General features: G+C 34.5%; 1 protein-coding gene across 10 annotated transcripts in view; it reads left to right on the forward strand.

Moving 5' to 3' along the window:
• The window catches only part of NBEA (neurobeachin), a 457716-nt gene that overhangs the window by 187277 nt on the left and 256379 nt on the right, over nucleotides 1-14060 (forward strand). For all 10 annotated transcript variants that reach the window (XM_074535327.1, XM_074535328.1, XM_074535333.1 and 7 more), the window contains 2 exons: nucleotides 3438-3564; nucleotides 4219-4346. In XM_074535327.1, coding sequence (XP_074391428.1) covers nucleotides 3438-3564; nucleotides 4219-4346 — 255 coding nt within the window. The remainder of the gene's footprint in view (nucleotides 1-3437; nucleotides 3565-4218; nucleotides 4347-14060) is intronic.

The following is a 14060-nucleotide window of genomic DNA, read 5'->3' on the forward strand; positions in this document are numbered from 1 at the left end:
TTTAAAATTATTTTTAATACTAGTAATGGGAGCCTGTTGACAGTGGTGACTGGTTTCCATTGAGAAAGAAATCCTTACTGAGAGCAATGGATATTTAACTTAAACTCCTTTGAAGTATCTGGCTATAGTCTTTTTTCTTTCTAAAAAAAGCAAAAGCACTTGAGAGAAGAGCTCTCTTCAAGGATATCACAACTTCAGTCAAGGGTTGAGAACGTGAAAATCTCTCTGGGGTTGCACAAAGAGAAGGGGATGCTTTTGGCATCCTTCTGCTTTATGGAGTAATATGAGCTCAATTTTTTGGTTTTTTCCTTTTGCAGATTACTTTTAATATCTAGTAATAGAACTTTGTTTTTGTTAAGGATAAAAAAAAGAGCTTAAAATCTGACTTTTCTGAGGCAGATGGGAGGAATGAATACTCTGAATAATGTTATTACTTCTCTCAAGAGTCCATTTGTGTAGACATGTATGTTAATCTTGAATGGATTTCCTTTTAGGTATTGTTATGTTATGCAAAAAAGATCTTGCCCTGGAAACCTTGTTTTACAAGTGATACTGTATAGTAGTAAGCTTTTCAGTCTTCTTACTGATTAAATATCTGAGCTATTTTGGCTGGAATGTAGTAGCCCTTGTTTGTAAGTAATTGCATTTTAAAAATCAGTTATTTCCCTAATAATGTTCTTAGTAGAGGGCAGTATTGCAGATGCCATGGTACATGTCTGGATTAAAGGCTCCTTTTTTTGACAGATCTTACTGTTTATTTTTTTATTTATGAAATTGTTTTTGATCCTAGTCTATGGATTAGCTTGATTAAATGAAAAGTACTGATTTAATGGAATTTCAGCAAGTGTGAGGCTTAATTAGAGCTATATATGTACTGATTCTGTAGAAAAGCATTATATGAAGATTCAAATTTTTTACTATTTAAGTTTTATATCAACATTTTAGAAATGCTAAACATATTATTGACAGTTTTAAAAAAAAGTAGTATTCCATTGAAAATATTATTTAAATATTAGATTAAAATGCCCATTTTGCCATTTTTAATTAAGCTACATCTATGATAGTCAAAACCGTGACTCATGTATGTCAGTTTTTGAGACATATAGACTGTCTAAAAACTTTCTGCTTTATGTACTTTTAATCTATGAAATATCTATGTTAATAATTATTTTAAAGTAGTGCATATAATTTAATTGAACAGCACCATTTTTTAAAATTTTTCTATGATAGAAAGGAAACAGAATGCAATTTCTTAGAAACACTAGATGTCCCCCCAAACCTATTTACAGTTCTTTTTACAGTATGTCACAGATACTCTAGAAATACATATAGAAATAGTTATATCTATGTGATGGGTAGCACAATCTCTAAGGTATATTCTGTGCTGGACTTATGTGAAAGTTGTTTTTTATTAGTTATTCATGGGTTATAGTTGGTGTTTACATTCTATCTGCCATCACTGTCATAGTCTATGTCACGTCATGACTTAATGAGATGTATGTTACTAAAGTCCTTTAGTGCTGCGAATTCATCTTTGAGGAAATAGGTTTTCCTCCTTCATCTTTTTGTGCAAGAAACTGCCTTTATAGTTTCTTAGACTGGATTTCTGTAATTCATATCCTGATTCTTACTTCCATGTTAATAGAATGGTTCTAGATCTGTTTGATCATCTGGAAGCCTAGCTGGTTGAACAACTTAGCAACTGCATTTTTAACAAGCTTCATGAAGAAAATTTCATTTTGGAAGGAAAAGGGAGTAAACCATAAAAATTTGTATATAGGAATTAAAGTGAATAAGTACATAAATGCACACATAGAGACATATATATATACATATATGTGAAGGCTCAACCTTTCTTAAGATATCTAATTCTCACTTAAGTTGCTTTGATTCCTATGTTGAGAGAGATACCCTGCCTTATACTTTTGTGTTTCTCAGTGTATTTGAGTAAATTTTGAATTTGTATTTAATCCAAGTCAGATCACACAGTGTAAACCACAATCCATCTCCCAATGATATTAATAAAAAAACTTCCTAAATCAGTTCCTAATCTAAATCCTGAACCTCACCAGCTACTTTAGCATCAGCAAGCCCAGTAAATCCTGCTTGCATTTTGATAGTGTTTTGAACTTAAATATTCTTCAGTTATCTAGTCATAATTCCAATCTTTACCTTCTTTTATCAATAAAAAATAGCTAAAGTAAAATCTTTTAAAAAATAATTCCTGCTGCCAGAGTATTTTTCACACTTACCAGCATTCAACCTCTACTTCACTACTGGCTGGCTGCTTAAGCTGTTAAGAAACCATTAATGCTTTGTAGATCTCTGCAGGAAACTGAAAAATAATATCATGTGTAATGCAAAGGACATTGATGTATCTACTGCTAAAAACTGACCAGAAACAAGTTAATAATTTTAACAGTTATAATTTTTGAAAATGGCCAGGATAATGTCATTGATCTCTAAACTGGGGTTCTTCAGCCTTCATTGCTAACTAGGATAAATCTTGTTGCCTTCCAGCCTCTTCTCTGGTAGCATTGCAGTCCCTCAGGCTTTGAACTCCCAGTCCAAGACTGTTTGTAGCCACCTCTCTTGCAGTGGTGTGCTGCAGAAGGACTGTGCAAACAGGGACAGCATTTATCACAGCACTCTCACTGCTCATGGCCTCTCTGAGCCTTTGCTGGTTTGCTTCAGAGAGGCTGAGCTCACAGCACTGTTTCAGCAAACATGATAGATTGGCATTCAGAGTCTAAGTTTAGCCCTTAGCTCTGACCCAGATCACTTAAAGTATAAATGTATGCTCTGTGTGCATAGCTTTTTTTTTCTGGGCAGCTGTTCACAACCCATTGAAATGATACCATCACTGTCCTCCTTACTTTTGAGATCTTACAATTCTCCTTGCCTCAAGGAAGGAAACAGAAAAATTGTAATTAGAGTCTAAATACTCTTCAGACACCAATTTCCCCCATTTCTTACTGAAGTTATGTATATTTTCTATCTTCCCTGTCATTTTTTTAATTTCTATTTTAGTTTCTGCCTGTAGTTGCAACTGGGCAGCTAAAAATGCATATATAAATATATTTTAAGAAATATTTGAAATTTTATTCTCCACTCAAGCTCATATTAACTACACCTTTATTTTGGAAAGATCTTGCTTTACAGTATGATGTAAAATTATTTTCAACTTTGGAATATAGTTTGGGAATAGAGGAAATGAGGTAAGGATTTACTTTGCCTGATTTTCAGTAAATTTCATGCTTATTTTTGTACCAGTGAAGTTAAGGTATTGATTTTTTGATAACCACATGGAAAGGTTTTCACTATTTTAGAATAAATAACGTTATTTCCCTACTTAGAAGTAGATTAATAATACAAGGAATATTTTAAAAGTTTTGTTTCATAAGACTGAATTAAGATTTGTGTTTTTTGGGGGACAGGTGCAGTAGACTCAGGATCTTCTTCTTCCTCTTCGTCATCCAGCTTTGTGAATGGTGCTACCAGCAAAAATCTGCCAGCAGTCCAAACTGTTGCTCCAATGCCAGAGGATTCAGCTGAAAACATGAGGTACACAAGTTCTACCTTTTAGTATTAATTATAATTTCTCTTCCCAAATTTCTCTAATATAAAATAACTCATTTAATGTGCATTTCTGTAGTTATATGTGTGCTACAGTGTATGTAATTTTGGGGTACCAAGGATGTGTGTGCTAAAATAACACTTCACTGAAAAGTCTGTGTTTTTCAACTGAAGGGTCTAACTTTAAATTATGCCAGACACTAAGACTTCATTAAAGTATTTTTTCAGTTAGCTGGTTTATTTTCTTTATTCAATAATGACAGTACATATTGGAAAGTAAGAAGTTTGTAAATGGAGCGCTAGGCAATGGAAGGAGATGCTCAACCCCTCCTGAGCAAACAAAGGTTTGTGTTAAACTGCAGAGAAAAAAAACAGACTTGTATTTGAAAAGGATAATAACAATTTTACTTGTTCTGGAGTACTCTGCAAATACTATGGAATTTATGAGGCTGACATACTGCTTACTCTGACATGACTTTTTCCATTTACTTAAAGCCATTTAAAAACTGTAAAGTTTGATCAAATTATGATCATCCTCTTTTCTAAAGAAGCTTATAGAAGCTTTTAAAACAGATGTGATTTGACATAATTTAGTTTCTATTGTGAAGTTTTCTTACAATCATGGTCTCTTTTTTTTTACAGTATCACTGCAAAGCTTGAAAGAGCTTTAGAAAAGGTGGCCCCTCTCCTGCGAGAAATTTTTGTTGATTTTGCCCCTTTCCTATCTCGAACATTATTGGGTAGCCATGGGCAAGAGCTCTTGATTGAAGGTACTGTTCTGTCATTAGATTATATTATTTAAAACTATTATTTATTTCATATGAACAATTTTTTATTTTCACTAGACTTCATATAACTATTTTTGACAAAATAATTAATCAGTTCTTAATACATTGGGATTTCAGTTCTTTGCATTTAATTTCATTTAAAGTTAAAAGTGATAGCTTTTATATCCTTTTATTCCCCTGAGATGCTGTGTAATGATACATCCTGTCACAAAATAATCTCCACAGTTCACCTTCCTCTCCTCAGATTAATTCAGTGCTTCAGCCTGACTTTGAGAAAGTAGTGAAAATGCAATTAAAAAGTGTAAACTACTCCCACAGAAGAAAGTAAAAAGAAGACCATGCTCCAACGTTGTATCTGTATTTGGTAGGGCTGTTTTTTCCTCAGCCAGGTCAATTCACAAAGGCACATAAAGAGCTGTGCCTAGAGGGGGAATAAAAAATGCTAAATTTTAAAGGAAAGTATCCTTGACCACTTTCAAGGATTTTTATGTGGTTTATGTGCTATCTTTACTACTTCATGGTTAGAAAATTTGCCTCATAAATGAGGCAGGAAGTAATGCAGAAGTTATGCAGACCACGCAAATATGACAAGCTCATGAAGAAAGTAATGAATCAGTACTAGTGCAGTTAAAATAGTGAAGGGGGAATTTGCATCAGCATGCACAGGTCATGTATTCAGAGGAATATGTACAGCCAAGTAAACTTTTTCCTTTCAGGATTCTTCTGACACACAGTATTGCTGTTAATTGAGAGGAAAAAGTCTCACTCTGACAAGGTTTATAGTATGGAAAGGTCTACACAGGAAAAAAACAGCTTTGTGTTCAAATTCCAACCCCCCTTCTATTATACACGTTTTACCTAAATGTTTGTGTACAGTTTTTCCTATGGTCATTCCAGGATTACCTCTCATAGTGTTGGCTCTTGTTACTAGAAATATTTACATCTTGTAACTGAAATTTTCTACAACTTTCTTTTCTTTCATCTTCTTAGCGTTTAATATTATTATTATTGAATAATACCAAAGAATGGTATAGTAGCAGCTTAGAGTACTCAGAAGCTTCAGTTATTGTTAATAATTTTATAGCTTGTAACTAAGTTGCACTTCTCACTTAATGACACCTAAATTAATGGTCTGAGATTCACATTACAATGACTAAGAGAATTTATGGGCTACATTCTTAAGTCTCTTATTTCAGTGAAATTGGTTGCAAAATTTGTAGCAGTATTATCCTTTTCCATTTGGCAATTGATGAATTGCAGAATAGGTTTTATAAACTATCACTAAAATTGTCTTAGTTCTCCTGAGTTCTTTAACTGATTTTTAAAATTCTTCATTGATGTCCTTCTGCTTTTGTATTTTTGTCAGATCTGTAGCATGAACAAGGCTATAACAGTTCCCAGGATATGACAAAGACTGAAATGCTAAAGGTCACAGGAATCTCACAACTATGCAGCCATATTTAATCTCACTATTTATCCATAGAGAAAAGTTTTGTTGGATTGTTTTTGGCTTATAGCATTTTTCTGATAACTGCTTGGAGTGTCATTTCATATTTTGCCCCTATTTTTACCCTATCTATGACTTAGCCACCCAATTTGGAATCAGAAAACATTGTTCACAAACCAAATACTGAGTTCCAAAACAAGCAATGTCCTCTACATCGTTTTTCTTTAATTTTATATCTCACCTTCTCTTCAATCAATCTCTCATTCCTGATTTCTAAAAACCAGTCCTTTCTTCCCAAGTTATTGAAATAGAAATCTGGGAAGTAAAAGAAAATTCAAGCACACCATAGATTTTTACATTGTGAGACTTGAATTTTTGTTTTCCACATCTAAAATACTTGGACTTTTTTTCTTCTTAACAGAGGATTCAGAGAATTGCTTTTATAGTCATTGTGTACTTCTGATCTTTTATCTCTTCATTGCCTCCATGAGACCCTTTTTCTCAATTAAACTGAATTCTTGCCTCATAAAGATGCCTATGAAAGAAAATTCCAAAATCCATCTTATTCTGATAGCTGATTTATTTTGAGAAGTTTTCTGTCATTCCTTGCTGAAAGGCAGGGGTAGTCTTGAAGGATTTGAAAGTGCTATCTAGGCAATGACTCAAAAAAAGAGGGATTTAGGGGTGTTATTCAGGATATGAGAGTGCATACAATTCCTGTGGGGCTTTGATAATTGAAATTTGATTTTTTTTTTTTTTTTTTTTTTTTACTGCAAGTAGTAATTAACTTGACACTTTTATATGCAGTGGTTTAATTTGTTACTTTATATGTAAAGATTTTAGTTATAAGAATCAAAAAGGAGCAAATAAACTTTAATTAAGTCTTTTGGCACTTGTCTGTTTTTCAAATTGATCACCATAAAAATATCTGTTGTGTCATATGAAGGATGTACTTCCAAGTTTAACATAACCTTTCCTTCTTCGCTCTTTTTCAAAACCTCCTCATGGTATGAAGTTTCTCCCCTATCACATTTTGGTAAAATCAGAATACTGTCAGACATCCTTGATGCCGTGTGCTTTTTCCTGAGGCTCTTTTTAGCGCACGCATGTGTGTAAGAAATGCTGAATGATTTTCAGATTTGGTAAGAATGTACACAGTCTCATAGAAGAGCACAAAAAAAAAAAGTAAGCAGAAAACAAAATTAATTTTAAAACTTCTAAAACAGGTTAATCATACAAATTTTCCTGAATATCTGATGCTTTATGATAGCTGTTGTCAATATATTTTTGGAAATGTGAATACAGCTTAGTTATGATTTCACCTTTTTGTTGTAGTGCAGCTGCCTCAAACCTTTGGTGAAAAATCTTGAAGTCATATCCTTTTCCATCAGATTTTATCATCATTCCTTCCCATGGGAGACTGGTTGATCTATTATTTGAGTAAATTATGTTTAATGTCTTAGGGCCTTCTTAACTTTTGAGTGGAGTTGAAATGAACAGGCTGCAATGATCTTTGGTCAGTCTAGACCAAAAACTTAGCCACTAATACTTGAAATTATTCATTTCTCTTGCTCTGGTAAATTCCTAAATGTGAATGGTAACAGAGAACCCCATCAGGTAGTAATCTGACATTGCACAATATATTTATTGGCAAAATTCCTCATCTATTTGCTCTACTAAAATTACTAAATTACTAATTACTGAAATAGTCACTTGCTCCTATTTCTAAAACCAGTTCTTTCTTCAGAGGTAATCTTACACTCCACTGAATTTCAAATGTTTCATCAACTTCTCAGAATATTTTATGAGCAGAAAATATTGTCAGTGATGGGTTAAAAGGGACCTTTTTGCATTTGAAATAGAAAATACAAATAGCTTCCAACAGAGTATACAAGAACCAGCCCCAACACTGCTGTGGTTTGTCAACCGAGGTTCTTCCAATGCCTCTGAGAACAGAAGTTGCAAAGGTTAAAATTGTCCATACAGAATCTAATTGGAAACAAACATGCATTATGTGTAGGCCATGTATTTGAGCTTAGCAGAGCTCATTGTGGAGTTCCATTTAACACTTGGACAGATATGTTTTCGCTAACTAGTTTCCATATGGTCTGCAAATTCCCTCCATGTAAAGTGCATGACAACATTCTAGCTTTTAGGTGAAAATGTTACAGGCAAGTGTAATCTGATCTGTAGCTGAAAGAAAACCTATATCCTCTTTTTGTCAAGCACAGATGGCTAAAAGTATTTCCACTACAGCTATTCTTGGAGTGTCTGGAACTGTAAGAATAGGTCCACGGTTGAAACACAGTCACATAGAGTGCTTTCCCTTCTCTTGAGTGAGGTACCAAAGAAACTTCACTGATGCTTTTACTTTGCTGTATCATTAGCTGGGTAGAAGGCCAGCCACGTAGCCCTTCTCCAAAGGATCTCTGATGAATTCCTTGCTGTACATTTGATATGTTTCTGATACAGGCACGATTAGAGTCAGATGACAGAGAGAATGTTTTTGCACTGATATGAGCAGGATCTGTTTCTCCTCATTAACTCACCCCATGGCTCTATGAAAATATTCAGTAGAGGTGGTGATGGACTAGCTTTGTATCATGTTTGACAGGAGGCTTCTTGAAACAATTAAAAAATTGCCCAAAACATTTCTTTGGAAACCACAGATAGAACTTGGGTGCTAAATGACACTATTCTAAAAGCTCTCCAAGACTCCATGTGTGACATCACTGTGGCATCTACCAATACTGGCACAATTAGTTTCTGATTTTCTTGAATAATACTGAATGTTTTATTAGGAAAAGCAGGATAACCATTTTCCTTTAGATACTATGATAATCTGGAAATCCCTTATACTTTCTGGGGAAAATTTACTTTTTTGGAGCTTAACATGCCCCTTGAGTTTCTCTTAGAAACGTTTCAGGACCTTTGTATTACTATGTTCAGGACCACAGATGCTGTAAAGTAGAAAAATGCTTGTTCTTGCAGAACTTCTTTTTTCCCTGTACATTTTATTCTCTCATTCTTTTATCTCACTCTGCCACATCCAAAACATTTTCATTTGTGTGTCCAGGCATGCTTTCTTCCAGCTAACTGAAAACAAGGTAATTGCCCTACCATTCTGTAGGACAGCATGTAGCCAACATTTTGAACAAAATAAATAATTTAATTAATATTTGCAAGTAAAAGGGAAAAGGAATAAATAAATAATTTTATGATTTTAAAATTTGTATTAACTCAAATTAACAGCTAGTAAATAAAGCTTTAAGCTATTTATGGTGCTGAAATTTCTATAATCCACTATTTTGTCTCCTTTTGCTATTTTTATTAACTGTCTTTTTTATAGTGTTGAATTGTGTCTGGCAAAACTAAGTGCTTAGGTGAAGATATACAAAATGAGAAACAAAGGCATTGCATTGGAGAGATATATTGAATCACTTTCTGGACTAACCAAAACTCAAGAAAAAGCCAGATTTCAACATAGCCAGATGCTGAGTCCAACTTCTAGGAGCAAAGAACAGACTTAGATCCATCCTAAGGATCCTAGGAGATGGGGACAAAGCCATGCACAGAATGGAGGGATTGCCAAAATAGTTGGGATGTTTGGCTCCCTTGGCTCATTGCTGAGGCAATAAAGACTTGTCCAGTGCCTTGGAAGAACAGATGAGTGATTTCATTTCTGTGCATAAATTTGGTTAAACTCCCACTGTCTTGTTCCATTGTGGACACTTCAAGAATGATGCCCACACTGCAGAGGTATGGAGTACTATGTTAAGAGCTTGATATATTCAATGTAACAAAAAGAAGTTAAATACTACAGGAAGCTTTAGAGTTTCCCTCAAGAAAATGTCTGAGGAGGGTAAATATGATTGGAAAACTTTAATAGCGCTTACCCTCAATTATTGTGATTGATGTTACTCGTAGTCATTATGACTATTTCAAAAATTTTTTTCTAAATGTAGTCATCAATCCAACTTCTCAAGAGGAAAAATTACATGTATTTGCTGGATGCTTTTGGAACTTCTTTGTTACTTTTGAGCATGTGAATCACCATTTTCTCTGAGCCACATCATGGAAGGAATAATAGTCTGCATTAACCTTAATTTGCTTTAACATCATCATGACTGCATTTGTTCATATGGTGATAGACAGGTGTACTTCAATGTCAGCTACCTACCTGCAGAAATCAGTAAAAATCAGTGTGCTTTTTCCCTGCTCTGCAGTTGATTGCATCTGAACTGTAGATGAAGTCAAGAATATGTCACTTTCCCTTGAGGCATCAAAGATGGTCAGTGCTTATGCCACTTTATGAAATAAGCCTTTCTTCTGATTTTTTTATATGTGTGTGTATATATATATAAATTGATTTCCATTTTTTGTGGAAGTTCTTTAATCATTACCTTGAAGCTCATTTTATTATGAGACATTTTCTCTGCATAATGAATTTGTCTTTTCAGGGAAGCCTCATGTAAGCTCATGCCAGCTCTAGTTGGGTCTCAGATTAGAGATCTCTTGCAATTATATGACTGCATAGCTATATATGTACTTTAATCTGATATTTTTGAGAACATAAAACTTATGTGATTGTTGTGATTGTCCTGAGTGAGGAGGATCAGCCTTTTAGTTTCTTGATAACTTTTCAATATGTTGGCCAGTTTAACAGAGGTTGCTTAAAAAATGTTATGTTTACACAATATTCCCAAATATAAACATCTGTTTATAAAAAATATCTCCTGTCTTGGGTTAGGGTGTTTCTTACTCACCGTCAATATTTTCTCTGCACTATTATTTGAGGTATGCCATGATTGTTTAGTAAAGGAACGGAAAACTGAGTAATAACTATAAAATATAATATAATAAAATAATCACAGCTGATTCATTAGTAATATACTGTATAATATACTCTGTTGGTACAATACTGTAGGCATTGCAGCACAAGGAGCAGGAAGGCAATTGATAAAGCAGGACTGTGGGAACAGTAGGAACTCAGCCTTATTAAACATCAGGGAATCCCTGCTGGACATCAAGGGGATTGTTAAAACTTTCAGTGGAGGGCTCAGGCCAGTGCCATTTGCAGCAGGTGTCTCACTGGACATGATCTCTCTGCTCAGTAAGGATGAGGAATCTTATGCATTATTTGGTTGTACTGGGTCAGGAACTCTAAGTTCATTTTCAAAGCTAAGTTCATTTTCAAAGCTAAGTACTTTGCTGTGCCACATGCCACTCGTTCCTTTCCTTGTTCCCAAAGGGACTTAAGTGTACCTTCTTCTCTCTCCAGGAAGACGTGATGCTGCATGTTTAAAAGAGTGCAGTTAAATCCTTTGAATTTCCCAACCCAGTCCTCTGTAAGACAGTTTTTCTGAGTTTGTGGTAGTAGGATTCCTATTCATAGATTACTTTTCACGATGAAGATTTGCAGAAAGATCCCAGAAAAAAATGCACTACTGTCTGAAATTAACCCCCTTCTTAGATAAAGAGGTTAGAATAATAATGATTTATGGATAATGCTTTTCTTCAGTTTGTGTTTTTCTTTTTAGCTTTAAGAATTTCTGTAAGCAATTTACAAGATTAGGTTTTTACCATGAAGAAAACCATAGGTCATTTTGAAACAGGGCATGAAATCCTCCAACAGATAGAATTTAAAATACTGCTGCTGCTTGAAAAGCTACTTGCACACATTTTAACCCATTCGTGAGCAGGATAAAGAAAAAAATTCATAAATTTCAAACTGATGTGCAATTATAGGCATGTCAGAAATTTGTTTTAAGAAGTTTTCTGTCTAGGGTTGGTATGATTAGCTCCTCTTATCTGACTGAAAGGGTCCACAGTGTGCTCATGATTCTGCACACGCTTTGGGACTGATCACGGATTTTACTAAAAAACATCAAAAAGTCAGGCACACATGAAGACAGAAAACAACGCCAGTTTTCCAAAAGACTGTTTGGTAGGAACAAAGAAATGCTGAAGAGCTAAATGTATATTCAAATCTGCCTATTTATTTACACTTACTCCAGAGAGTCAAGGTTCAAAGTTCACAACTTACGAAGTTTATTTAAAAGTAGGTTACTAGTGGCAAGACAGAATCCAATTCAGACAGCTGAAGTGCAGGTGCCACAAAAGATGTCTCTATTATTTACCCACATTGAAATCTTCAAACTATAATGAGCCCAACACAAGTTACAGAACATTTTTCTTTACATAGTATTCCTTTATGACATCTTTAAAGGGATATCATTGCAAACACCAGAAAGAGGATACACATTCATTCAATTTTGATTTAACTCTTGATTTACTGAAGTTCCTGTGTGCAGAAGTATGTTCTGAGCAGATGTTTAACATGGCAGGAAACATTATAGATCAGAGATCCAGATAGCAACTAGGAAATGCATAGCATCTGGCACCTTTTTGAAAGTAAACCTGCCAATAATTAATTACACATATGAGCCACTCTATCCCTGTCTAATGAGTTGGACACTTACTAAGATGTATTAGACTGTGGAACAGAGGTTAACTGCTCATGCCCTCTCCTCTGTCTCTGACTTGTGTGGTCCCAGTGTAACTTAAGGGTAGAAATTGTTGTTGGCACTCAGATTTTATGTCATTCATTAGATTATCATTATTACATTGATTATTAATCAAGATGTCTTTACATTCCAAAATGTAAAGAATTCACATTAGACAGAAATTGGGGTTCTTCTGTTGATTTGACAATGGAGGAAAAATGACTGAAATTGTGAGACTAATTGTAAAGTTTATTTAGGAGTGTGCAGATGTAAAAAATTAGTAAATACTTTTCAGGAAAGCAAAAGCTGGTAACAATATAAAGTAGTCAGGTTTAATGGAAGGAAACTCTGAAAGTTATCCTTGAGAATATAGAGGCCACTAGATATTTGAAGTTACTAAATTACTATTGGAAATTGATATCATATTGGAAATCATATCATACAATTATCACATATACTAAATTACTATTGGAAATGCTTTTATTATTAGGAAGTGAAGAGCACCAATTACAGTTTTTTTAAAGCACATAATGAAATGCACAAAATATTGGAGCCTTTAAAGAGTAAGAAAAGAAGTTGTTTGTGATCCCTGGGTCCCGTTTACTTCAGCAGTATTAGCCACTTTCTCATAAATTTCTTTTTCAAGCCGGTAGCCTGTAGTCCAGTTGCAAGCCAAAAGGCCTAGAAAGGACTGGTCTCCTTTTGCCTTAGAATTCTAGCAAACTACCCTCCCTGATGTCCATCTCTGTGTTATCCTCCTTGATAGTCCATCTTTTTTGTAATCCAGTTCTGTCTCTCTTTTTGCTTTAACTTCCAACTTTACTGGGAAATATTTTTCTAGTGAATTTTCCTACTAACCTACTAAAAAAAAAAAAAAAAGAGTAGCAAGAGACCTATTGGAAGTTATTTCAAGGAAATAATTTTTATAAGATTCTGGAGGAAGTTCTTAACATGTGCAGGCACTGCTGTAACACAGCCTGTAGGTGGACTCATCATATCAACTATACAGCAGTGCTGAATGGTAACACTGGACTAAATTGTACAATATTTTTTTTAGAACAGCCACCTTTTCCCCCCTTATTATTTTCTCCTCTACTGTCCAGGTCCAAAGAAAAACGAGGTGGTATGCCAAAATGGTATTCAGTATCTACAGGATGTTCATGCTGTGACTGAAGCTCTCCACAGGCAGAGGTTCTTTGGTTCTTACTCCACTTAATTCATCATTCAGAACTCAGCAGGGGACTCTGCCTGATTTTGGACTTGAAACAGTTAGGCTGGTATTTGCCCCAGCCCTTGTCCTCTGAAGGCTTAGAAATGGAATCAATCTACTTTATTACACCGGCAGTGTTTTCCAGAGAACTACCTAACTCTGACAATCTATAGGGTGCAAATAACATCTCTGTATTAGATGCCCTGAAAGATGTATTTCTCATGAGATGTAGTAAAATATTTCTTTTCCATGTAGTCTGTGTTCTATGACCAGGTTCTTTACAAAATTAATCTAATTTAGGGCTGGTCACAGTTTTTCTGTATAAATTTCTAACTTTCTGTCTACTTATCACCTGTTCTATGACCCAGGCTGAAACATTTTAATTAGTGACCAAATTTATGAAGTTTCCTTACTGGTCCTGAAGATTTAAAGGCATTTCTTCAGTTCATTCTGTTAGATATGGATTTACTTGTTTCCATGCCTTCAAGGCTCAAGAAAAGAATCTTGGACAAAAACTATAGACTCAATTATTT

Source organism: Zonotrichia albicollis, chromosome 2 (genome assembly GCF_047830755.1).
Source record: "Zonotrichia albicollis isolate bZonAlb1 chromosome 2, bZonAlb1.hap1, whole genome shotgun sequence".
Taxonomy (NCBI): domain Eukaryota; kingdom Metazoa; phylum Chordata; class Aves; order Passeriformes; family Passerellidae; genus Zonotrichia; species Zonotrichia albicollis.